The sequence below is a fragment of the Alexandromys fortis genome, unplaced genomic scaffold (assembly GCF_014885135.2).
Source record: "Alexandromys fortis isolate MF-2015 unplaced genomic scaffold, M_Fortis_MF-2015_v1.1 scaffold_52, whole genome shotgun sequence".
NCBI classification, from domain to species: Eukaryota; Metazoa; Chordata; class Mammalia; order Rodentia; family Cricetidae; genus Alexandromys; species Alexandromys fortis.
The window spans coordinates 3,306,205-3,332,139 of record NW_026067929.1 but is presented as its reverse complement, the minus strand read 5'-3'; the positions used below and the strand labels follow the sequence as shown (position 1 = coordinate 3,332,139).

The following is a 25,935-nucleotide window of genomic DNA, read 5'->3' as shown; positions in this document are numbered from 1 at the left end:
GTATCCATGATCTCTGCTTTGTGAATTTCTACTTCATGGGTAAACACAAGTCTCCTGTTTTCATACATTGTTCATTGTCTCTCTCACTTAGGGCCTAATATCTGTTCATTCTTGTAAATGAATAAACCTTACATATACATAAATTTATTGCTTGGGCATGGTGGTCTACTCCACTGGTCCCAGAACTTGCAGCCAGAGGAAGGTGGATCTCTGAGTTTGAGCCAGCCTGGTTTAGAAAATCAGTTCCAGGATAGCAAGATCTACACAGAGAAAACCTTATGTTGAAAAAGCAAATTTAAACAAAAGAGGAAATAACTCATTTTTTCATCTATTAGTTGACAAATATATTGTCTCAGCAAAACTACTCTAATTCACAGGTGAGCCTGAAGCCTTTTTTTCTTTTTATCATGACTTGATATGTTTCAGATATATATTTTCCTGTCCTCCAAATAAAACATAAAATCTTGTCCTGAATTTTTGAGCTATATTATTTAATCTTGCTGTGGACTGTGGTGCCTGTACCACCTGGAACCAGAGTTGGCAAGGGCCTGGGGATTAAAGAACACCAGCAACATGGGTCACTCTTGAAGCAAGAATGCCAATTTTATTATGTTCCAAGGCAGCTTAAATAGTGCTCTCCTTGACTAGTAGCCACACCCTAGCCCACCGGAAACCACGTCCTTGTTATCAGAAACTCACAAGGGTTCTGTACTCAGAACAGCTATAAGCATAAAAAAACAAGATGTTTACCTCCAGCAGGCAAAAAGGTCATAGAAAGTTCAGGGTCTGTGGGTCTGCAGCTCCCAGCAGTGGACTTTTTGTACAGCATATCCTTTATGCCTTTCAAAATAAAACTCTATGTGGATGATAAAAATTTTGTATTTTGATGATGACTCAGAATCACACAATCACAATTAACTTTGTTTAAGGCTTGACTACTTTATAATTTCATAAACAGATAATATCTCTATTGTTTAATAGGCTTATTTCTGCTAGTAAAATGCTCTTACAACTTAGTTAGCTATTATGCCTGCTTTATTTTGTTGTGCCTATTATTCTACTATGAGTATAAATTATTTCTAGCTACAATATTTTATCCTTCATCCTCACTGCCTATTGGTTTGAAATATACTGTAGTTTGTCACTGATGTTTCAATATCTATGAATAAATCTCTCCATATAAAAGTACTGTAAGTATGATGAATATTTTCTAGCTTTTCATCATATCTCAACTTTGCTTAACAGGAACAACATCCAATGTTGATTATAACTCACTACATAGTCAATGCCAGAGACTTCATACAAGGGAGAAACCCTACAAGTGTGAAGAATGTGGTAAGGCCCTTGGTTCTTATAAAACACTTTCAATACATCAGAGACTTCATACTGGAGGAAAACCCTACACGTGTAAAGAATGTCACAAGGCCTTCAATACTCACTCATCACTTTTTATACACCAGAAAGATCATACTGATGAAAAAACCTACAAGTGTGGAGACTGTGGCAGATCATTCTACTATCTTTCAATGCTGAAACAACATCAAAGGATTCATTCTGGGGAGAAACCCTACAAGTGTGAAGAATGTGGCAAATCCTTTTGCTATCCCTCATTCCTTAAGCAACATCAAAGAACTCATTGTGGAGAAAATCCCTACAAATGTGAAGATTGTGGAAGAAGTTTTTCTTGTTCTCTACGACTTCAGGTGCATCAAATAATTCATTCTGGAGAAAAAACATACAAGTGTGAAGAATGTCAAAAAGCCTTTCGTTATCACTCATCCTATTGGAGACACATGAAAGTTCATATTACAGAGAAGTCATACCAGTGTGAACTGAATGGAAAAGGATTTACTAAGCCTGCCTTTCTCTTTGGGAACAAGGCAGCTCATACTGCAAAGAAAGCCTACAAGTGTGAAGAGTGTGGCAAGTATTTTTGTTCATCTTCATCCCTTAGACGACATCAAACAATCCATTCTGAAGACAATCCCTACAAGTGTGCAGAGTGTGGCAAAAGGTTTTCCTACTTTGCACACCTTCAAGAACATCAGACAGTTCATACTGGAGAGAAACCATACAAGTGTGAGGAGTGTGGCAAATGTTTTTCCTCATCTTCATCCCTTAGACGACATCAAACAATCCATTCTGAAGACAGTCCCTATAAGTGTGTAGAATGTGGCAAATGGTTTTCCTGTTCCAGGAGTCTTCGGGAACATCATGCAATTCATACTGGAGAGAAACCATACAAGTGTGAAGAATGTCACAAAACCTTTCGTAAATACTCAACCTTTTGGAAACACAAGAGAGTTCATACTGCAGAGAAATCCTACGAGTGTAAAAAGTGTGGGAGCTGTTTTTTCTCATCTTCAACCCTCAGACGGCATCAGGCAGTTCACTCGGAAGACTATCCCTACAAGTGTGAAGAGTGTGGCAGCTGTTTTTACTCATCCTTGTTCTTCAGACGCCATCAAATAATCCATTCCGAAGACAGTCCTTATAAATGCGGAGAATGTGGAAAACGCTTTTCCTGTTCCAGGAGTCTTCGGGGACATCAAGCAATTCACACTGGAGAGAAACCTTACAAGTGTGAACAGTGTCATGAAGCCTTCCGTAATAGCTCATCCCTTTGGAGACACAAGAAGGTTCATACTGCAGAGAAATCATAGCATTGTGAAGAGTGTGGCAAATGTTTTTCTTCCTTTTCATGCCTTAGATGACATCAAACACTCCATTCTGAAGATAACCCCTCCAAGTGCGCTGAGAGTGGAAATGCTTTTCTCCTTTGCACACCTTCAAGAACCTCAGACAGCACACTGGAGAGAAGCCATCGAGGGTGAAGAGCTGGTAAATGATTTTACTCATCTTCATCCCTTATGCAAGAGAGAGAGAGAGAAACACACACACACACACACACACACAGAGAGAGAGAGAGAGAGAGAGAGAGAGAGAGAGAGAGAGAGAGAGAGAGAGAGAATTCATTCTGAGCACAGTCTCTAAAAGTATGGGGAATGTGGCAAAGACTGTTAATCTTTATAAGCTTATTGGACACATGATAGTTCATACTGGAGAGAAATCCTACAAATGTCTTAAAAGTTTACCCTTCTTCAGCCCATAAAACCCATAAAATGAATCATTCTGACTAGAAATTCTGTGAGTGCCGGGAGAAACAAGGGTGGAAAGAGGAGTCATGAGGAGAGGCCAGCCAGCCAGCAAGGAAGCAGGATGTGTAGAAAATGAGATAATAAGCCATGAGCCACATGACAAAGCATAGATAAGGAATATGGGTTGATTTAAAAGTAAGAGTTCTGGGAGACTATCTCCTAATTCCCAGCGGGTCTGATGACCTGGAACGGGTGTGTGAAGTCAGCTCAGTGACAAAACTCTGACCTTCTGTTTCAAACAATTGGCCCAGATAGTCTGAGCCATTTTTATTTTTACAGTTTCAATAGTTTGCCTAAACATTTTTCAATCTTATTTATTCTCTTAGGTTTCTAATAATAATTACAATACCTGCCAACTTTTTCCCTCACCTCATTCCCTTTCTGGCCCCAACCTTCCTACTGCTAATCATTACCTATTTGATTCATAGCTTTAATATCAGAAGCACAAGCGATCTAGCAAACAACAGAGGAAGTTTCCTAACTAGGCACACCTAATGGTAGAACAGTGTGTTTAGCTGGCTGCATTTGTGGTTACAAAAAGAGAATTTTGCCCCTAGCGGTTATGTTTCGCTCTGGTCAAATCTATACTCATCATAATCAACTCATCAGCCGAGGCTGGACCAATTCGTTCTTCATTCTGTACTCTAATATCTCCTGTAGGGAATATACCAGGAGTTTTCCTATCATCTTGTAAGCTACATAACTAAAAAGCTTACTCTTTATAGCCGGCACCGCTCATCTCTTATTCTTATGTGTTTCTCCTCCCAACTTTCTACAGTATTGGCACAGCTATCAAAGATGAGGGCATTGTGGGTTTCTGTGATTCTGCCTCATTCCCGTTCCTAGACTGTTCCGTTAACCCTTGATATCATCTATTTATTAACATTTCTCTAAGATTCTTGTGGTTAAAATCATTCTATCTACAACAGTTTTGCAAATTTGTAATATTGTCCTGAACTCCTGTGATGCTTTCAGGATAGTCACAAGGTGCATTTAACATCCTGTTCTTAAGAAGCCTGAATTCATGTTCACACCTGAAACATCAAAGATGTTAGGGGCTAACTCAAATATGCACTCTATTTTTAACAACATCCCTTCTGGTTCACCAGGAGGAGAGTCTTCAGGGGGAAGGTTTTCCTTTTGTAAATAGCTGTTTCATCCATAGCTCTAAGAAAGTGAAGTTCAAATTAACCAGCAATAATTTGTATGAGGGAAGCAAAGAAGAGTGCTCCTGGGGTCATGCCCAGAATTATGCAGCACACTAGCCATGGGCCTTGCCAAAAATGGGTCATATTCTCGAGTGCCTTGCAACAAGGAGAGTTTGTTCAGGCTGTTCTCAGGAACCACCAAGAAATCCACATGGCTCCCAGCATCTTTTTTGTTTTTAAATTGAAGTTCATGAACATCACGAAGGACTATGAGACCGGCAAGTCTTAATTTATGTAGAGGACTGGAAAGAGAATGATTAAAATAAAAAATAAACCAAGAGCAACAACCAAATTAATGATAAATGTCCAAAAATGTTTTATAGTTAAAAAGAGGTAATTGAATTTAAAAAAAAATTATTTCCCAAATCAAAAATTACTTGAAAACAGGAGAGAAAATCTCTAGCCTATTGTGCCTATTTTAATGTTTCCTTGAATCCCATATCAACAGAAGATAGGGAAGATTTATACATTACTTGAGAAAATACTTCCTTAGTCCTCAAGGGAGCTGAAGGTGCTGGGGCAGTTCTAAAAATATTAGCAGTAGTTGGACTCACCAAGATAAGATACATAATGGAGTATTTTCTCTGAATTTGTCAAATGCTAATGGATTCACATTGTTAATGTGATTACTGCCTATATATATTTTTTGTGTATAGTTATTGTACTTATTGTATATAGTTTTTCTATGCTAAATAAAACCTTTGCTTTTTGTTTAGACAAAAATGGAAAAATGTTCTATATATTGTTTTTGTCCTGACAAGTAAAGCTCACCTTGAGATCAGAGGGTTGAGCTAGCCACTATTTAACTACAGAGGCCAGGCAGTGGTACTTACACCTTTGATCCCATCACTTAGGATCTTATGTCTTTGATCCTAGCACATGGGAGATTCATGCCTTTGATCTCAGCACTTGAGAGGCACATGCCTTTAATCCCAACACTAGGGAGGTGGTGACAGGAATATAAGGCCTGTGGTGGTGTGGGAAGTCTTTCTATATATGTGTTGCTTTTTTAGGTAATGAATAAAGAAGGTGCTTTGGCCCATGATAGGGCAGAATAGAGCTAGGTGGGAAAACTAAACAGAATGCTGGGAGAAAGTTGGATGAGTCATTGAGATGCTGTTTAGCCACCAAAGGAGAAAGACATGAGCCGGCAGCCAGAATCTTGCTGGTAGGCCACAAGCCTCATAGTAAAATAGAAAATAATAGAAATGGGTTAATTTAAAATATAAGAGCTTGCTAGGAATACTCTAGAGTCATTGGCCAAGCAGTGTTGTAATTAATAGGGTTTGTGTTTGAATATTTCAGGTCAGGGTGGCTGGGAATGAATGAGCAACCTCTGACTACACAGTGGAGACGGGATCTTAGGCCCATTCATTGTGAGGTTTCACAGAGACAGGACCATCCCCCCCTATTTTCAGTCTTAGGGTTTGGTGAGACAGGATTCCCCCATTCAGTGCGAGGATTCGTAGAGACAGGATCACCCCGTTTCGGTCTGGGGATTCAGAGAGGTAAGAAGTGTGGCCGCTCTTTTGCCTCTCTGATCTTTCAGCTTTTGCCCTGATATCTGACTCCAGGTTTTTCTTGATAGGATCACGTTTCACACTATGACAAGTTTGGGGAGAAAAGGCTTTAATTGGCAGAGGTTCCCACAACGCTTTTCATCATCAAAGGGAGTCAGGACAGGAGTCCAAGCTGGGTAGGAACTTGTAGGCCAGAACTGCTGCGGGGGGGGGGGGGGGGGGGGGGGGGGGGGGGGGGGGGGGGGGGGGGGGGGGGGGGGGGGGGGGGGGGGGGGGGGGGTGCTGACTGGTTTGTTCTCTGGAAGTGCTCGGGCGGCTTTCTTACGGCATGCCAAATGGACTGGGCCATCCCACATCAGTCATTAAGAAGTTGCCCCGTAGTCTTGTCTACAGCCAGATCTTACGGAAACATTCTCCCAGTTGAGGTTCCCATCTCTTAAATGACTGTAGCCTGCTTCAGGTTGACATAAAACTAGCCATCATGGCTTTTAACAAGACTGGCTATGACAGCTCGCTGGACCGACCTCTGAATGAAAAGTTTACTAGCTCTGGCCTAATGGTCAGGTCCTGTATAATTAAATGGTTGTTAAATTTTGACAATTGAAAGATAGCCTGAGTAGAAATGGTTTCAAGGGCAAGAAACTACACCTTCATTGAAATCGAAGATTTTAAAGTAAATAAAACAAATAGGGAATGAAATGGCTTAGGAGAGGCTAGGTTAGTCTGATGCTGCACCTCCTCTACTCTGGAAACTCTTCATTCAAGCTGTTCATAAAAAGGATTCTTCAGCACTGGAAGAGGACCTCAATCAGCGATTCTCAGCCTGTGGGTTGGGACCCCTTTGGCTAACCTCTATCTCCAAAAAATATTTACATTACAATTTATAACAGTAGCAAAGTTACAATTATGAAGCAGCACCTCTCCACACCCCCCTGGAAATACTGTGTGGTAGGTAGAGAATAACTCACAGACTCACAGTTGGTCAGAGTGCAGAGAATAATAGCCTGTGGAGGGCCCTAATCCAAAGGTGACGCCTACATCGCACATTGTAAGGGAGTCCCTTACACACTTCTAACTCCAAAAGTCAAGGATGCATGAGGGAAAAAGAAGTGGAAAGAATGTCCGAGTCAGATATAGTGAGTATCTGCTAGAAACGTCAGTACCAGCTCATGCATGCTGTGGCTAATACTACCTGGACAACCCTTACACAAGCTAAACCCAGCTTTGCAGCAAGCATGGCTGCATAAGGGTCTCGTTATGTCTCACCCTGAGTGGAGAAGCAATGGCTCCTGAGGGAAACAGTCAATCTGAGAGTCTTCCAGGGTCCAGTTGGCTGTCCCACACCCCCACACATGGAGAGGGCACTAAGTGGAACGAAGAAACTAAGAGAGAAGCTCACAAAGTTGGGAGAGTCACGAAGTTTTTTGTTTTTATTTTGATTTTTGGTTTTTTCGAGACAGGGTTTCTCTGTAGCCTTGGAGCTTGTCCTGGAACTAGCTCTTGTAGACCAGGCTGGCCTCGAACTCAAAGATCCGCTTGCCTCTGCCTCCTGAGTGCTGGGATTAAGAACGTGCGCCGTTTTAAGGGTAAGAAGTAATAGGTTAAGGGATGTGGAGATTTGAGTAAAACATGTAATATACACCGCAGACTGAGAGACCAGCTCCCAGATTTGCTCGAGGGTAGTAAATATTCCTCAGAGTAGCGAGGGCTTAGGAAAACTTTCTTGTGTCTCTAAAAATGTCTTTAGGAAGAAATCCAGTCTCATATGCTCTGAAGGTAATTTTCTTTATTACTGCAACCTGAAAAATACTCACACAGGATGAAAAAACTCTAGCTTATATAAGAGCTGCATATATTTCTTAAACAGCAGAGGAAGTGCCATTCTATAAACACATAAGAAATCACAATTTTTTTTTCTTTCAGGCTTGAAAAAGTCACACTGATCATAGCCAGGGCAATGTTTGGGTGTGAGCCAGATACCCTGAGTTTAGTATGTAAAGCAGGCAGGAAAGCACAAGGCTTCCTCATCAGAGGGGCTCCCTGGAAGCCATACACTGAGCTGAAGGCATTCAACTTTCCCGAGTTCTTACCCAGAGTCCACTCAGATGTTCGGTACTGCTGATGTTTCTCCTTTGAATCGTGTGTGCTCCTATTCTAACCCCTCATCCACACTTCTGCCTGCCATCTCAGCAGTAAACCCACTGACTCATGAAGACAGGGATGTTAGTGGAATCTTGGCTGTCTCTGTTAGATGCCAGCATCATTCTAAACCACACTGACTTTAACGTAATAGACAATGTAAAATCTCCAGGAGCTGTATGAGAGATTAACTCGAATATTGGGAATCCTGGCACTTTGTACGGAGCCTACACTAATTTGCTCTGAGCCAAGAGCACATCCATGGACGGCTCTGTCTTGCGGAAGTGGAATTTCATTTGAAAGGCGGAGGCCCATTGTAGCGGCTTGGTGCTCGGAACTATACTTCTAGGAAAGTGTCTCCATGCTCAGCCCCCAAAAGAAGGAAAACGTGCTGTGGGGCTGGACACTGTCCCAAGATGGAAGTGGAACATGGCAGCACTGCCCACCTCGTCCTAGAGTTTTAGACACTCAGGTCGGATGTGCAGGTCAACGGCCAAGAGAACCGCTCCACCATGTCAGTGCTCAGATGTTCGGTGTCCCTCCTAACAGTCCCTGTGGGGTCACACTTCATGGAACACGCCGGTGACAGCTAAGTGGAATTGGAACTGAAGCATGTACCCATGGCAGAAACATAGAAAATTCTAGACTGGGGCTTGTCTGTGTTTCAGTTCCAAGTGATCTGGGACCAGGGTCCCTTCCCTTGGAAGGTGAGCACGAGCTCCTAGCACACGGGACAGTGAATATTGATCTGACTTTGTGAACAACCGTGGAGACCGTGGGAAAATTCTAGTAGCGCTCTCACAAAAACGAAATTGCTTACACAGATTATTAGTTGAAATTTTCAAGGGACAGAAGGACAGGCGGCAAATTCCTGGGATGGATTATGAGAGATCTTTGCAAGTAATTGTCAGAGAGTCAGACGTTTAACTTTGTTCAGTGGTTATACCGGCTGTCTCCCTCACCAGTCCTCTACACTAGAGAGAGAGCAATGTTCACACAACACTGTTTTACAACTGTGGAGGCAGATCCACGTGAGGCTCACACAGAGTGTCAGTACAGAGGAATGAGGGTTACTTATTTGTTTATTTGTGGGGCTGCATATTAAGTCAAAGTCTACATTATACTCAACTGCTTCAACCCGTGTTTGTTTCGTTTTGTTTTGCGTTGCCATCTCCTTTTTACTTAGATACAAGGTCTCTTTGAATTTTTCAGTCCAGCCTTCTTCCCAGGTCCATTTGTCCTGTAACCGCTGGGCAGCTAGGAGCACGGTCAGACATACCACGGCTGGCTTCAGAATCATCTTTAAAAGATACTTTCTCAGTCTCACAATAGTGTATTGCTTCGTTATTTTAAAGTAAAACTGAGTCAACGTGATATTTAAACGCTCTAGTAAGATTAAAATCACAATATATGGACCAGAAAACTCACAAGGCGAATATTTCTGTCCAAAGACTCGACTCACATTCACAATCTCGTGTTGAGGATCTGGAGATGAACACAGCGTCACTGCACATAGCGGTCCTGCTCTCTGTGCTTCTTCCTCCCACTCTCTGCTGCAGGCAGCCAGACACACGTCCAAGACCATAGAACTCTCCCAGCCTGGGTTCCGGGGATTCTTTCGCACAGACTTCTGGGAAATGTAGTTTGCAGCGCTGTAACAACACTGGGAGCAGTCCAGGAAACCCCTTTCCGGCTTTTGGTCTCTTACAAGTGCGTCTTCCCCAAAGTTGGGCGACAGTCCGGTCCTATTGTGGTTTCCAGGTGCGTCTCTGTCATGAAGGTTGGTCCAGGGTGCAGCGCTGCCTTAGGCACACTGCGGAGTGTGGGTCCGTCTTGGAGGGAGCTGACCTGGGCTGGGTGAGAGGGCGGGAGAAGCTGCCTTGGAGGTGCTGCGCTCAACTGGCTGGGTCACATGAGATTGCAGGTCAGGGCTGGGGTGAGGGCGATAGGGACTGTTCCCTGAGCGCCGCGTGCAGCCCCAGTCCTCCTTGGGCTTCTGGGACAGGAGAGCTGCGCGGAGTAGGTGATAGTGCTGGGTCCAGGATCAAGCTAAGGATGGTCAGCTGACTGCCTGCTCCTGAGGGGGAGCTGGGAGCTCACTTCACTGAGCAGCTTTGGTGGGGAAGCCTGCTTCACTTCTGACCCATTCCAAGGGGGATGCTGTCAGATTTCTCAGTATCTGCAGAGCAAACGGATTTCTGGTCCTTCCTGCCCTCTTTAACTGGCCTAGGGTACTGGTCTTGAGGCCTTGATTGTGTTCTTTTTGTCTGCCAGTTAAAGAATTAAAAGAGGAAAAATCTGAGGCAAAACAAAAGTCTCAGTTGGGAAATTTGGAACACAGCAGACACATCTGCCAGGACCAGCTGCTATAGAAAGCTGTGACTAGGGTGGAGAGAACATACATACAGTCCGCACACAGAGGACCCTCTGCAGGAAGAAAGAACTGCAGAAGCTGACTCCAGGTCTCACCTTGAGGTCTGGGTTCCCTTAAAGCCTTGAAAGGTCCTCCATCCCTAATGGATGGAGGGTGGACTAACTGTAAAAACGACAGGATGTCTGCTTGGCCCACAATGGTTGTGTCAGCACGTCTTGATGTGGCCTTGAGCTTGTTGAGCTGGTCCAGAAGCAGGGTCCCTAGGAACAGGTGAAAAGCCCTTAAGTAGGCATGGGCTGTCAATCCCGGATTGCTAGGTGGGCACTGCCCGTAGGTCCACTCATATGCAGGCAGCTGATGATCATTGCGTGATCAGGCCCCAGCCAATATTAGGAGCTGATTATCAGGTGTGGCTCCATGCTGCTCGCTACAGACATGTCATCTCTGGAAAACCCTGGAGCGGAGGTGCTGGGTGATGACATTCAGTTCTTGCCGATTGATCTGAATGATTATGTCTGAGGCCATGGAGAGACCTTGCAAAAGATCTGAACAGGCATCAAACACATGCAAGGAAGAAACCTGATCAGCACAGATTTTCATCACGTTGTCAACTCTGGGTATAGGAGAGTCTGCCATGGTGTCCTCCATAGTCGTTATCCAATGCAGCGACATATTTTGAGTTGAAAGGTGCATGTGGTTGCATGGCCACCTCCTTCAATATCTGCATTCTGTTGTTCTCTCCATTCTGCTGTCTCTATATGAAATTAAGTCAGGTCTATGAGAGTGCATGGCCCAAATCTGTATTGGATGTACTCCACACAGTGTTGCTTTAAGAAGACCCAGAAACAATGTATGAACTATTAAAATCCACAAATATGTCTAGACATCTAATGTAAAATGCAAAGTGATAGTCTTTTGAAATTAAAATGATAATTATTGCAATTAGTGTTTCCAAAGCAGATACTACATTTGGCCTCCCATATTTTTTCATGGTTTATTCCACTTTCTGGGTCATGAAATTGCAAGATGTGGGGGCTTAAAGCAAAAGTGAATGGCTCTTTCATTCCTCGCTTACGGCATAGAACTGAGACAAAGGCCCAGGTGCTGCTCCTTCATGATGGATGTAGTGTGTATTTCAAGCCGTGTGGCATGTAATCAGTAGTTAGGTTGTTTTGATTGGCGGTTCACTACTGTTAGGATCCTGACCAGGAATCCAGTCTTGTCTGTGCATCTGGCTTTGACTTCCCACCACTCTGCTAGTCTTCAGTCTTGTCTGACTCTCTGAAAAGATATCTCTGAGGGACACCGACAAGAGATGAAAGAGTTCTTATTATTTCTACCCTGTCCATTCTGTTGTTCTAGGCTAGCATCTAAGAGGAGCCTCCACTCATGTGGAGTATATCAACCTCCCAATAATAGTGCGAATATGTAGCAATGTTAATGAATGACAGTTTGCCCAACGCAGGTGAGACATTTGCATTTCTTCCCTATAGAAAGTTCATTTTGACCAGGCTGAAATTCCCTTGAAACGGTTGCCATTAATTGTGCTGGCTAAGATTCTTCTTAAATGCTATCATGTTTCCAGACACACTGCCCTTCACCTGCAGCATCTCATAGATTGGCTTCACGACAGCCGATAAGCCTCTCAGGTGGAATAGGGGGAGCCAGGCCTGGGTGACTTAGGGAGTGGTCCTTGCAGTTAGTTCTCCCTTGAGGACCTGCTTTATTTCTCTCACAGAAACATGCTTGCATCTGCACTCTGCTCTGGGCTCTTTCCACTCCCCGTGGCGATCCCTTGCTCTTGGTTATCATACAGTTAGAAAGGGTGGCATCCGTGATTTCCTCCCCTGGTAGGAATGTGTCACAAGACACCGAGGATTGGAGCTGGGCCTGACCCCAAGGTCTCCTGCGTAAGGGTGAGCTTTAGTCCTGCTTAGCTGTTAAGCCCGTGAACCACCCCCATGAGCAGTATGACCTTAAATCCCTAACGGTGCCCCAGTGTCTCCCACATCTCAGCATTAGCAGCAGTTGTCTCTGATGACTTCTTAGTTCTTAAGTTACAGAGGAGAGCATACTGGAGCCACTAAAGCATCACAGTTGCTAACTGCATTCCAGATGCCTTTCCCTAGACCTACACCGAAGTGTAGCTGTCATTGCCTGTTAAAGACACTGCTCAGTGCAGCACAGAGAGCATTATGGAAAACTAAAACATTCAAATCCAGAGAACTATTGTCTTGTGATGCCCTGACCCAGTAGATACACCACACCACAGTTCCTGTGTAGAAGGCTCAGGGAATATCTCTGGAGAAGGGTCATATTGATTATGAGAGTCAGGAGCTCTGGAACTCTGTTGTGAGGTTGTGCCTTCCAGAAAGGGAAGGGAAGCTGCACCCATGACACCTCAACAATATGATTGCTTGAACAAGCCCTGAACAGTGGCATTGGCTCTCAATCCTATGCAGGGCACAATCTGCTGGCTAACAAAGAAGTATAGGCACATAAGAATCACTAAGAGAGGAGAATTAGTCTCCCACAGCGATGAGCCCACTCTCTATTCATCCAGTAACAAGTGATCTGTTCTCAAAACATGCGCACAGGCAACACTGAACAGAATTGGCCATTCATATTGATATAGCTATGTGCATGCGTGTGTATGTATGTGTGTGTGTTTGTGTGTGTGTGTATGCGCGTGCGCTCTGTGTAACAATAATAATTAGAGAAGAATACTTCGTATATTCAAGATGGACTGTTGGGGGACATGAGAGAAGTTGCAGTGAGGAGGCAGAAGGGAAAATGGTGCACTTATATAGTTTAATTCAATAATTTTCAGGGAAAATAAAGTCTTGTCAACTGTGACAATGTTGGTGACACTAGAAATTATTTTCAGGCAGACAAGCCCAAATAATATATGATCTCATCGGTATATTAACTATAAAAAAAACTGTATCTCACAGAAGTTGGAGACTGATTAGTTGTTCATCAATAAACCAAGGCTTGGGGACTTTCTAAGAAAGTGGGTGCTGTGGAACAGTGAGATAGCAGAAGCCCCAGGTACTGTTGCCCTGACTACGGGTGTGTGTGAGCGTTATGTAGTGCACTTTTCAGGAGTGTTGAAGATTGCGTTTGAGGAGGTGACCATACCGTAACTGAGAAAAACAATCCAAATCCTACCTATGAATTTACTAAACAATAACACATCGATGCACATATTGCTGATAATTTTAGTGCATCAGTAAAAAGGTAAAATAAAGGATGACTATTTTTATAGGTCATTCTGGGACTTTACTCAATAAGATATTAACAACATAAATTCTTAATTTAGAAAATTTGAAATGTGAAAATAGCATCAGTTGTTCAGTTGTTGTATTTCTCAGCTATGCACACTGATGCTCAGGTGTCATATGTGCAAAAACTTGCTTTATGAATACCACAAACCCCCTTCATCTGTACCTGTCAGAGAAAAGGTAGAAAGGGAAAACGATGAGAAGATCCAGTGGCGTGTATTCTATTTTAAATTCTCAGTTGTTGGTCCTTCTCTTGCAGTTTAGAAAACAAAGTTCAACTTAGATGGTATTTAGTCCGGGAGGTCTTTCTTATTATTCTACCTTTTGCCTGCTCCTTCTCATGTCCCATGTCCCTGTCATCTGCATCATTACTGAACTCTGTAGAAATCCTGAGCCCACAGCACAGCCAGAGCTGCTGCAGCAGACTCTGTATTTTCATTCCACGTCACTGTCATGATTGTGCGCATGAGCTGTTGAGAAATCCCTTCTCCCTCACCGTGACTTCCTCCTGTGAGGAATACATATGTGTGTGGTGTGTGTAACAGCACATGGCATTACATGCATGTGCTGTGGGTGCATTCATTTTATATTTCATCTGTCTTAAATCATCATGTCCAACTGAGCTTATACGATCTTTTTCCTTGTCTTTCCTTTTGATGGTTAGTGTGAGATCATGTGACCACTTTAGACATGTCTGAGGAATATTACTACCTATGTAAAAGACATTTCTAGCTCCCTTTCATCCTGGGACAAATCTGCAGACACGTGATAGGGTTTCTGTTGTTGTCATAAAGACCATGATGAAAGACATCTTGGATAAGAAAGGGTCTTGCTGTGGGATAATACTTTTGTACACTGTAAAGATTTGTCACTTGAATTGGTATAATAAAGTATTGAATGGCTAGTAGTCAGGAGGAAAGTATAGGCAGGATGACCAAAATAAGGAGGATGGGAAGGAGAAGGGCGGAGGCTGAGGAGCCGCCAGTGACGCAGAGGGAGCAGGAGATGGATGTGTCATGCTGCTAAAGGTACCGCCATGTGGCAAAAGGTAAATATGGAATATGGGTTAAATTAAAATGTGAGCGCTAGTTAGTAATAAGCCTGAGCTGTCGACTGATCACTTATAATTCATATTCAGCCTCTGAGTTGGTTCTGTAGACTGGGCGGTTGGGACAGGAAATGCCCATTTACAAGGTTTATTTTAGACTCCAACTTCAGGTCAGAGTCCATCTCTGAGGACAGTCAAGGCAGGAACCTGAGGCAAGTACTGGAGCAGAGGCCACAGAAGAACACTGCTTACTGACTTGCCATGCCTGCTCCCCTGTACCATAAAGGACTGCCTGCTCAGGGTGGGCAGCACCCATAGTGGGCTGTGCTGTCTCATCAATCACTAGTTAAGAAAATGCCCCCGAAACTTGACTACAGGACAGTCTTAAGGAGGCATTTTCTCTATTGTTTCTCTCTTCTCAAATGGCCCATGTCAAGTTGACAAGAGAAGTATCCATCCCAATGACTCTTGATATTTATATTATAATTAATGATTTTAATTAATTTAAAGTGTGATATCATTTATTTGTCTGTATTTCAGGAAATGCTGTCTTTCTGGGATGTGGCCATTGATTTCTCTCCAGAAGAGTGGGAATGCCTGCAGCCTCCTCAGTGGAATCTGTACAGGGATGTGATGTTGGAGAATTACAGCCACCTTGAATTCCTGGGTGAGGATCTCATCTATAGTGACTTTTTATTTCACCTCAATGTGTAACTTATTCACTTTGTATGGTATCTCATGGGAGCATTTCAACAGTGATTTTCACATCCTTCGATTTCAGAAAAATTACGAGGTTGCTCCATAGCTAAAAGCATTTTACTGTAGAGGCATTTCATTTGTATTTTAATAAATAAAACTTGCCTGAAGACTAGAAAAGCAAAGCAGCCAGCCACTGGCTCTTACCTTGATGTCAGTCTGAAAATGGTGATCCTGCCTCCAGGAAACCTCAGAATGAGACCAAGAGCTGTCTCTCTGTTTTATAATGCTCTCTCGTTCTGGGATTAAGGGCATGCACCACTACTTCCTGGTTTCTATGACAATCTAGTGTGGCTACTGGGATTAACGGTGTGTGTCATTGCTGCCTCGTCTATAAGGCTGGCCAGTGTGGCTGTCTTACTTTTCTGATCTTCAGCAAGCTTTATTTATTAAAATAAAAATGAAATGCCACTGCATTCCACTATTTGAACTGTTAGCATTGAATGTGTATTTCATCCAGCAGTCACTCTGGTGGGACTGTTAGAAATTCAGTGGTGTGAAGCATGGAACACACTTCTTAATGAAAGTTGTTTCACAACTCAGATTTAATGGTTTTCTCTTACAATGAGACTCAGAATCTGGACATTGTACATTCCTTCATGTGCTGTAGTGGTCCTGGGAGGAAACATGTAAGGAGCTGACAGTCTGCGGTAATTTCTTTCATCATCTCTTTTCTTATAAACAGTGTACTGGAAGGGCCATGTCAGTTCCCAGTAGAAGAACACTTAATCTTGTCCCCTTTTCATGCACACAGGTCTTGCCGGTTCTAAGCCATTCCTGGTGACATTTCTGGAGCAAAGACAAGGGCCTTGGGATGTAAAGATACAAGCAGCAGCCCCCATACATTCAGGTGGGTAGGGAAGAGGGGGTCAGGGGCAGCATTGAGGTCTAAATATTTCAACAAAAAGGCAGGCTTTCTCATGTGCATTGAAACCTATGTTGTTGTGGAGATAATTCTTTTGGTCTCACCTTGATTTTGTTGTCAAAGGACATCTCTCAGACGTTTATGAGGTTTTAAGCTTTGTATCTCCCCAGTGGTGAGCTATGTATTTCCAGAGACTTTCATAGTTTTTTGTTTCTGTTGGTGTTGGGTCTACACTGTAACGTTAAAAATGCCTGAACGCCTGTACACTGTTCTATAGTCTGAGGTGTGGAGGAGCCGTTGTAATCCAGTAGGTTCACACAGAAGTTTCTTTTGGATCACTTACACCCATTTTAATGAGTGGTATCTCTTCAGAATTCTTTGTGAGTGATGAGAGTTTTCTAAAGTTTTTCCTGTTACATCATCAACAGTAAGGATTTAAAATGCATGCCATGTGGATATATATTCAAAGAATAAAACTGTCTGCAACTAGAAGAATGGGTTTAGTAGCTCATCAATAAGCTTTCAGAATTTTGTGGGTTTGCAGTTTTGGTTTTTTTTTTTTACTTTAATCTGCTACGCTGTTTTGTTACTTAGAAGTGTGCGTTGCGTCTAATTATTTGTTTTCTGTACCCTATGGATTTTGGTAGGAGGATGAAGCACATTGATCAAACACATCAGGACAGTGTAAGATAAAAATATCTAGTGCTCTGGTTGTGAACTTTCTTTTCCCAGGGAAGCAAGGATTTCCCTTTTTATGCCTTGTTCATTGTCTCTCTCCACTCAGTGCTATGTGGTTATTTAGTCTTATAAATGGATGGATCTTAAAAAGAGGTAATTTTGTTACCAGACCTGGTGTCCCTCTCCATTAATCCCAGCACGTGGGAGGCAGAGCCAGGTGGATCTCTGAGTTCAAGGCTAGCCTCATCTACATAACAATTTCCATGATAGCCAGGGTTACACAGAGAAAAGCCAAAGAAACAAAGAAATAGGTAATTTTATTACCTGTTCATTGACAAAATCCTCAACAAATTTCTGTTCTTCACCAGTGAACCTGAAGTTTTCTGTTGATATCTTTCAGGTGTTTATTTTCTAGACGTCAATAATAAAACATAAAATATTGTCATAAATCTTTAGGCTATATTATTTAATCTTGTTGTGGACAGCCTACAAGTATGCAATATATCTTTTGTATCTTCCAAAATAACACTCTATACTTACAATAAAAAACAATTATATGTTTTGATGTTGATCCAGTCTCACACAATCACAGTTAGCTTTTTCTTTTCCAGGCCTGGCTACCTTATAATTTCATGGATGTTTAGGCATTTAACATCTATATTGTTTAATGGGCTTATTTCTGTTAGTAAAATACCCTTACAACGTATGTAGCTATTTAACTTTGAATAATATGGCATATGTCTATGCCCTGTTTGCTTGTTCTCTTACTTCAGTAGTATAGACTGTTCCACCTACTCTGTTTTGTGAATTATGCTCAGTGTTGGTAAGTGTTAAAATACACTATAGTTTCTCGTTGATGCTTCAATATGTAAATGTAGATATCTCTAATTTAAATATAAGTCATTTAAATATGAAGAATATTTCCTAGCTTTTGTTCAAATCTCAACTTTTGCTCAACAGGAACAATACCCAATGATTGTAACAATTACAGCAAGGCCATTGATTGTAAATCACTCCTTATTCAGCGCCAGAGAATTCATACAGGGGAGAAACCCTACAAATGTGAAGAATGTGGTAAGGCCCTTAGTTCTCATAAAACCCTTTCCATGCACCAGAGACTTCACACTGGAGAAAAACCCTACACGTGTAAAGAATGTCACAAGGCCTTCAATACTCGCTCATCACTTTTTATACACCAGAAAAATCATACTGATGAAAAAACCTACAAGTGTGGAGACTGTGGCAAATCCTTTTACTATCCTTCAATGCTGAAACAGCATCAGAGAATTCATTCTGGAGAGAAACCCTACAAGTGTGATGAATGTGGCAAATGCTTTTGCTATCCCTCATTCCTTAAGCAACATCAAAGAACTCATTGTGGAGAAAATCCCTACAAGAATGAAGAATGTAGCAAAAGATTTTCCAGTTCTGCACGCTTTCGGGAATATCAAACAATTCACACTGCAGAGGAACCCTACAAGTGTGAAGAATGTCACAAAGTCTTTCGTTACCACTCTGCTCTTAGGATACATAAGACAGTTCACACTGGAGAGAAACCCTACAAGTGTAAAGAGTGTGGCAAAGGTTTTTCCTCACCTTCATGCCTTAGACGACATCAAACAATTCACTCTGAAGACAATCCCTACAAGTGTGAAGTGTGTGGCAGATGTTTTTGCTCATCTTCTTCCCTTAGACGACATCAAACATTCCATTCTGAAGATAATCCCTATAAGTGTGTAGAGTGTGGCAAAAGGTTTTCCTGTTCTGCAAGCCTTCAGGAACATCAAACAATTCACACTGGAGAGAAACCCTACCAGTGTGAAGAATGTCACAAAGCCTTTCGTTATCACTCAGCTCTTAGGAGACACAAGAGAGTTCATACTAGAGAGAAATCCTACCGGTGTGAAGAGTGTGGCAAATGTTTCTCCTCATCTTCATGCCTTGGACGACATCAAGCAATTCACACTGCAGACAACCCCTACAAGTGTGTGCAGTGTGGCAAGGCCTTTGTTAATCTTTATAGCCTTACTCGACACATGATAGTTCATACGGGAGAGAAATCCTACAAATGTCTTAAAAAATTTACTTCTTCAGACCTTAAGACACATCAAGTGACTTATTCTGAATAAAACTCTGTGAGTGCATGGGGTGTGATAACATCTTTGCTAATCATTCAGATCTTATCCAACTCTAACGAATCCATAGTGGAGAATATTAGGTTAATCATTTTGAATATCGACATGAGCATCTAATTTCCAGGAGCACAAATGTTAAGCATGTCATCAGACGACAGTACAGACTTCCCTTTGCTGTCATCTCCATACCAGCTTGTTCAAGCAGTGTGTTTGAAACTTGCCTTGATGAGTTTCTTTCTCTGTATCTATAAATGTTCCATGAAACTGTTACCATGTCATAACTTTGTCTGTCAGGTGCCCTAAATCTGAGATCTGGGCCGTGGCAGAGTTACTGGTATGTTTCCCGGGGAGGTGGGGGGTCACACAAGCTCCTGTAATAACGTCTCCCCGGGGTGTGTAAGAATCTCCATAGACTCATATTTCTCACTAAGTTGGAGTCTGGTGAGATGGTCTACATTGGTGCCGATCTGGGCTGAATGGGCATTTCCGTTTGTCTTCCCAGGAAATGCTAACAGAACACATTATCAATCATATTTGATTCTAGGATAAAGAATTCCTTATTTTCTTTAAGTTCCTAACACCATTTCTCATGACTCCAACTGTCATGTCATAGAAACCTTGTCCCATATTGAAATAAGGACCCGAGTCAATTGCACTCACTCAGCAGAAAGGATGCGTTTGGTTACTGGCTATGGGATCATCAAGTATGAGACATTGTAGGTGCAGATCTTACTTTGCTGTTGATACAGACCCGAAAAGTCATCTCAGTCTTGAGTTTACTAAGTTACTGTAAACTGTTAAGGGCAATTAAAACCTTGAAGATAATAGGAACTCACCTTCTGAATGAATAGATGTCTGTAATGTGCCCAGAATTGTGTTTCTAGTCATGCTAAGTCCAGATGAAATTTATTTACAGATAAGAGATTGGAAGAAGAGGCTAATTTATGTCTCTCATTCTATAGCCTTCTGCTTATGCTACTGTATATTCCAAAGCATGTACCTCGAAACAAGTTTAAACATAGTTTGTTTAATATGACATACAATTAAAAACCAAGTATAATTATACTTTAAGAACTCCTGGTGTGGGGAATAGAATCTTAGTGCCAGAGGCACTCCTTTTACAATACTCTTAGATGGCAGCGCCCCAGGCTCGAGCAGCACCATCCCCTTGTATAGGCCACAGGCCCTACCTGAGCAATTTACATGTTCACCCCGTGACATCACAAGAATGTAAGACTGTCTGCTGCTTCTGTCTCTCCTGCTATGTCTGCTTGAGTAACCAGGCCCTGCAGGGTGTTAAGCTTGGTCAAACGATGGGCTGCCTCAAGATAAATAATTCTACGGGTCCAGTATCTGCCCTTCATAAAAGTCAAAGAGTTGAAAGGCACTAAAAGACGTGGTTCATGAAGGAACTTAGGCCTTGTCGGGCCATCCTGGCTATACTGCGTCTGTTCTGGAGCCTCTACAGGGAAATCCATTTGTGATGTTGCCCACACACAGAAGACAATTGTTTTCTATAGTGTGAAGGCAGAAACATAAGCAAGAGTAGTTGTCAGGCTCGTTGGGGCAGAAAGCCCAGCAGATCACAGTCATAGGGCAAAGGAATCTCAAGGGCAGAGGGAATATCCTCCCACAGTTAGAGGAAGACGACTTGGGGACCTACTAGAAAGAGCTGACACTGGGGACCAGTGTGGCTTCTCTAACTGGAGAGCCACACCACTAAGGAGCCCTCCAGCATAGCAAAAGGGGTCCCACACCCCACAGCCACTGTGAGTTGGGCCTGGCATCCCTGGCTGCTCAGTCTAATGGATGACTGAGGTTTCAGAAGGATAACCAGAGACTTTAAGAGGTTCAGCAAAGCCTTGTGACCTCATGCCTAGAAGTATCTGGGATAACTGAGTGCATACTGGCATCAGTTAGAGTCGAAGGGACATAGAGAACGGATTTCTTTTCCTAGGAAGAGATGAACGTGGAACTCTCCGAAGCTGCCAGAGGAGAAGTTATTGTGTATAGAAAGGTATTTGGTTGGCAAATTTCAATAAGATTATTTGATACTTCTAATATCTTTGTATTTTATAAATCATTTCTGTGTCCTGATTTTGAGAAGCTGAGGTAAATTCGAGGCAGATGCCCTGACTTTCAAAATTCTCTCACGTGAGAATTTCAGTATTAGAGAAGGAACGGAAAGTGAACATACAACAGACCAAACCTGCAGACGGAATTCCAACAGTGGATGACGGGTGAGCTGTCATTACACACACCAGTTTGAGCCAGGAGCTGTGTCCCTCCGGTTGGGATGGGAGCAGGGGCGGCAAGCATGAGCTCACAGCAGCGTATATGTACCTGAGTTTGTGAAAAAACCAGGTGGATACTGGTAAGATCCTGGTAGGGCTCATACTAAAGCTGAATTTCTTATATATGTTAACATCTGAGTTTTACTAAGGGCTTAAGGGTGGGTGGGAACTCCTGCGATGGCCAACGGGAGTTCTTTGTCAATAAACGTTATGGAGTTACGTTTAACTTTCTTCGGGGCTTTATATGCTCTCTGTGCCCCTGACCATATACTTCAGTATTTGGGTTCCAAAGTTCTCACAAAAACTATTTTTTAAGCTGCAGAGTCTGTTCCATGTATGACCCACACAGAGATTCAATTCAGAGGAACCGGGATTATTTTTTTTTTCTAGTACTGGGTATTAAAACAAAGTCTGCATTACAGTCGAGTGCATTAACGTTGGCTCACTACTGAAGTAAAGAAAACAGCAGGTGCCAGGTACAAATTCAAGAAGAATGGAGGCGGGGGTGGAGGTGGGGGGAACTCGGGGATCACATACTACATACTAGGCTTTCGAGAAGATGCTTGCACAGAATTTTGGGATATGTAGTCTGTGTGCTTGTGACATCACAAGAAGCTGTCCAGGAAATTCCAAATTGAGCTTTCGTTTTGCTACGGGTGCGTTTTGCGCAAAGATGGGTGAGAGTCCCCCTGCTGTGCATTCCAGTTGCATCTCTGACACGGAGGGTGTCCTGACCCTACTGGGATCTTATTGCGCGTGAATGTGCCAGTGAGATTATATGGCTTGAACCCAGCAACAAAAGGAGCCATTCGGGGGCTATAGGACTAGGTTTGGGGTCTTGAAAAGGCCACCAGGAGTGACCTCACTGCAGGGGATGAGCAGAGTGAAGAGGATGAGACATGGAGTTCCTAAGAACCACTTGTACAACCTCAAAAAGGTTGGTGCTGCTTATGGAGCAGGAGAGAGGAACCCTGCTGCTTCTAGCCGTGTGGAATCCATGGTGAGCTCAGAGATGGCCCTGATTTCTGTTCCACTATGAGGGTCGGGGAAAGGGACAAAAAGCAAGGCACAGAACAATAGAGACGACAGCGTAGATAGAGTGGATTATAAGTCGCTTGTTCAGCTTCCACAGAAATAACACAAGACAAGGATTTAGCAGAAAATTTTTATCCATTACTTCCCCTGTCAGTCTTGACTCTTAAAAGAAGTTTCATGGGAGAAGTGTCTATCAGGATTCACCCCCATTACCAGGAACTAGAACAGACACTGAGATAAACAGAAGATAAGGACTTCACCAAATGATTAAAGAAAACTCACTCTACATTGACTTCTCTCAACAAACTATGAGCTTGTCTCTTGATGAATTAAATAAAAAAAAATTTAGGATGTAAAGTTTTATAAGCATATATAGGTTTAATTAAATGATTTTGGGGGGCTTAAAAATAAGGTTTGGATATATGAAACAATAAAACATGTTCCAGATTTCCTTCCCACTATGATATTGTTATATTAAGATGTCAAAACCTCAAAGTTTAACATTATTAAATTCTAAATAAACTAATACAACAATGATGCTTGCTACTCAGCCATGACTCGGGATTCTGGATTTCCTTTGGTCATTTCTTAAATATAAACTGAAATGCTTCTAATTTTAATGGAGACCTTCTTGACTTACCAATCTTCTAAACAAATAAAAAATAAATATTACTGCTTTTAACCAAAATTATTTTAGGCTTCCAAATTTCTATTATGATTCAAAAATGAATGTCCTTCACTCTTCTACAACATGGATTCCAATACAGATTACAAATAATAACAATACTGACATATTTGACATTCTAAATAATTAATAGAATCTCCTCTTTGTATTTTTTAATGCCCAACAAGGCAAATTTTTCTTTACTTCTTCAACCATTCCTTCTAAAGTATCTAATCTCAGTCAGCCATTAAAATATTGATAATATAATGGTAAACTATAGATTGAGAAAATTGCATATGTGTTATTTCCAATGACTGACTTACAAAATATTGGCATAGGGTGGGCTATTTAACACTTTCTGTAGGAGAATTTTTTTTATTGATATCTCTTAGCAAGCTGAGAATTATTATAAGTAGGCACCATGAAGGCAATTTTTTTGTTCTTTTCTTGTAAAGGTGTAATGAAAAGCAATCTTTTAAATCAATAACTATAAGAGGCCATCCTTTAGGCAATAGAAAAGGCAAAGGAATGCCAGACCTTATTAATAGCTTTTAGATCCTCCATTTTCTAGATTTCTTTTTAATAATAAACTCAGGAGAATTCCAAAAACTGATTGATTCTTCAATATGCATCAAGCTGCTCCTGTGCAGAGAAAGTCTGCAGTTTCTCTGTTTTTAAAGGCCATTGCTTAACCCATACAGGTTTATTCATTTTAAAGGTAGGGTTGTTGATTCCTTTGAAAGATCAACAGCTGTTGTGCCCTGTTCTTGTACAACCTGAGTGGTTGTTGTTTCTTCTTTATAATACCTCCTAATATTTTTTTCCAGAAACATATGTTAGCTGATATTTTATTTCTGAAATTGGAGGAATGTTAATCTGAGTATTCTGGATTTGCTGTAACAAATCATGTCCCCATAAATTCATTGCTATGTTAGCCACATATGGCTTTAATTTTCCTCTCTGTCATTCTGGCCATAAGCATCCAACCCGTCTCATGATCTGTATAGGCCCATATTTTTACATGGTATGGCGACCAAAATCTCAGGCCACAGTTTGCACCTGCTGCACAGACAGGCTGTCACCAGGGTCAGGATATCCTAGTGTTGTTCTGCTCCTTCTTTGTAATTTGGAGGATGCCTGAGGTAGAGATGCTAGTTCGGCCTTCATGACAGAGCTAGCATACAGAGCAGGAAGATGGGAAGAAGAGAGGGCATAGAAAGATGTGAACATGACTAAAGTCATTCACCTGGTTACCTAAGAAACAGAATATTAATAAATTTACCCTCAATTTATGTTTTGGTATAAAGGCTGTTTGGAGTATAAACACATAAAATTTCCAGGATGTAAACTCAGAATTTCATGAGGTTTCACTAAAAAAATCTCTCCCGACAAAGCCATGTGAGTTGTGTCAATATTTCCCATGTCTCCTCGGCTGGTTCAAAAAAAATAATTTATGGTTTGGGCTAACTAAATACTGAATATTTACCTCCTAAAGAGGCCAATTTGGATGCCAAGATTCTGGTGCAATTATCGTGACATCTGCGCCTGTTCTATAAGACCTTCAACGACAATATCTTTTGTTTGTACCTTTAATTTTGGTCTTTTTTTATTTATAGAAGTCTGAAAAAATATTTGATTTATGATTTCTCCTTAAGTATTTCTTCTCTCCTCTATAGCTTTTATATCATCGAGAGCAGTATGGTTTCTGATAATAGACACTAGGTTCTTTAATTGCACGGGGAAGCTGTTTCCTCCATGGTTATAGGAATGACTGGACCAAATTTGACATGGGGGCCTGAGAGAGACCCCACAAGGAGTTTCCCAATGGCAAAGGGTTACCTTGACTATCCCTTGATGACCTACATTCATTTGTCCAATGTCTACCTTTGTCACACCTTCTGCATAATCCAGAAGGAAGGGACCTTCTGTTTGAATTATGCTTAGAAAAAAAATTGTTTCTTGGAATGCTTTGTTTACAATCACCTTCTTAGGTGATTGTGGTTACTGTAATTGAAATACTTGATAGTTTAATTTTTTTTTCAAACCTCTGGAAATCACCTCTTATCCATACATCATTGTGGTCACGAGATTCAATATTGATTGTATCTCAGATTTATTCCTTCAAGGGTGCTGATCTTGCCTTTACCAGCCTAATTACCCTTTTGCATTGTGCATTATCATTTCAGGTAACGAAAAGCCAGAGTTTCAATTATTATTTGTCTAGCTTCTGAATTTGTTATTATTCTATTTACTAATGAAGTCAGTCTTTGTAAGAAATCCATAAAGGCTTCCTTTGGGCCTGTATAACTTTAGTAAATGACTCAATTTTCTTTCCTACTTCTCCATTTCTATCCCAAGCATTTAAAGCTGCTGTGTGGCTTAAATCCAGGGTGTGGTCATCCTATAGAGATTATTTCTGTAAATCGGCATAATCTCCCTTTTCAAGAAATTGGTCTAGGGAGGTTTCCATACCTCTAGCAGTACTTCATTGCTCAATGGTCTTAGCCTCATCTTCCCACAAGATCTTCCATTGTAATTGAGGGCTAGGCTCCAAGACTGCTTTAACCAAGCCTTTGTAGTCTTTCAGGATAATTGTACTACAAGTTGACCATGAGTTTAACATTTGCTTCACAAAAAGTGAATACATGCCCTATGAAACTATCACTTCCTTGAATCTCCTTAAAGCTAACATTTCCACAGGAGTCCAGTTAACTCTTACACAGCCATAGGGATGTCTTTTGGCAGTTGTTCTTGTAAGATGACTGGAAAAATTAAAG

General features: G+C 41.7%; 3 protein-coding genes across 9 annotated transcripts in view; all 3 read left to right on the top strand.

Moving 5' to 3' along the window:
• The window catches only part of LOC126503272 (zinc finger protein 58-like), a 104,056-nt gene extending 97,970 nt beyond the window's left edge, over positions 1 to 6,086 (top strand). For all 4 annotated transcript variants that reach the window (XM_050144833.1, XM_050144834.1, XM_050144835.1 and 1 more), the window contains exon 4: positions 1,246 to 6,086. In XM_050144833.1, coding sequence (XP_050000790.1) covers positions 1,246 to 2,663 — 1,418 coding nt within the window. In that variant the 3' untranslated portion in view covers positions 2,664 to 6,086. The remainder of the gene's footprint in view (positions 1 to 1,245) is intronic.
• The window catches only part of LOC126503279 (zinc finger protein 58-like), a 151,352-nt gene that overhangs the window by 44,656 nt on the left and 80,761 nt on the right, over positions 1 to 25,935 (top strand). Inside the window, exon 1 of one of the 3 annotated variants that reach the window (XM_050144847.1) lies at positions 16,248 to 16,337. The exons of the other annotated variants lie outside the window; for them this stretch is intronic. The gene's annotated coding sequence lies outside the window, so the exon portion shown is untranslated. Of the gene's footprint in view, positions 1 to 16,247; positions 16,338 to 25,935 lie in introns of those variants that run through there. 3 annotated transcript variants of the gene reach the window in all.
• LOC126503281 (zinc finger protein 58-like) lies at positions 9,637 to 21,941 on the top strand. 2 transcript variants are annotated; one of them, XM_050144855.1, is made up of 4 exons: positions 9,637 to 9,786; positions 15,272 to 15,398; positions 16,242 to 16,337; positions 17,991 to 21,940. In XM_050144855.1, the coding sequence occupies exons 2-4, from the start codon at positions 15,275 to 15,277 to the stop codon at positions 19,157 to 19,159; spliced, it is 1,389 nt and encodes a 462-aa protein (XP_050000812.1). In that variant the 5' UTR covers positions 9,637 to 9,786; positions 15,272 to 15,274; the 3' UTR covers positions 19,160 to 21,940. The 2 variants fall into 2 exon arrangements, with proteins under 2 accessions (XP_050000812.1, XP_050000811.1); XM_050144854.1 differs by having other exon boundaries at positions 9,785 to 9,805; positions 17,991 to 21,941.

Excerpts from the sequence above, each read along its gene's own strand:
- LOC126503281 (XM_050144854.1), top strand. Across the intron at positions 15,399-16,241 it reads CAGCCACCTTGAATTCCTGG|GTCTTGCCGGTTCTAAGCCA; the intron begins GTGAGGATCTCA and ends TCATGCACACAG. Across the intron at positions 16,338-17,990 it reads AGCAGCCCCCATACATTCAG|GAACAATACCCAATGATTGT; the intron begins GTGGGTAGGGAA and ends TTTGCTCAACAG.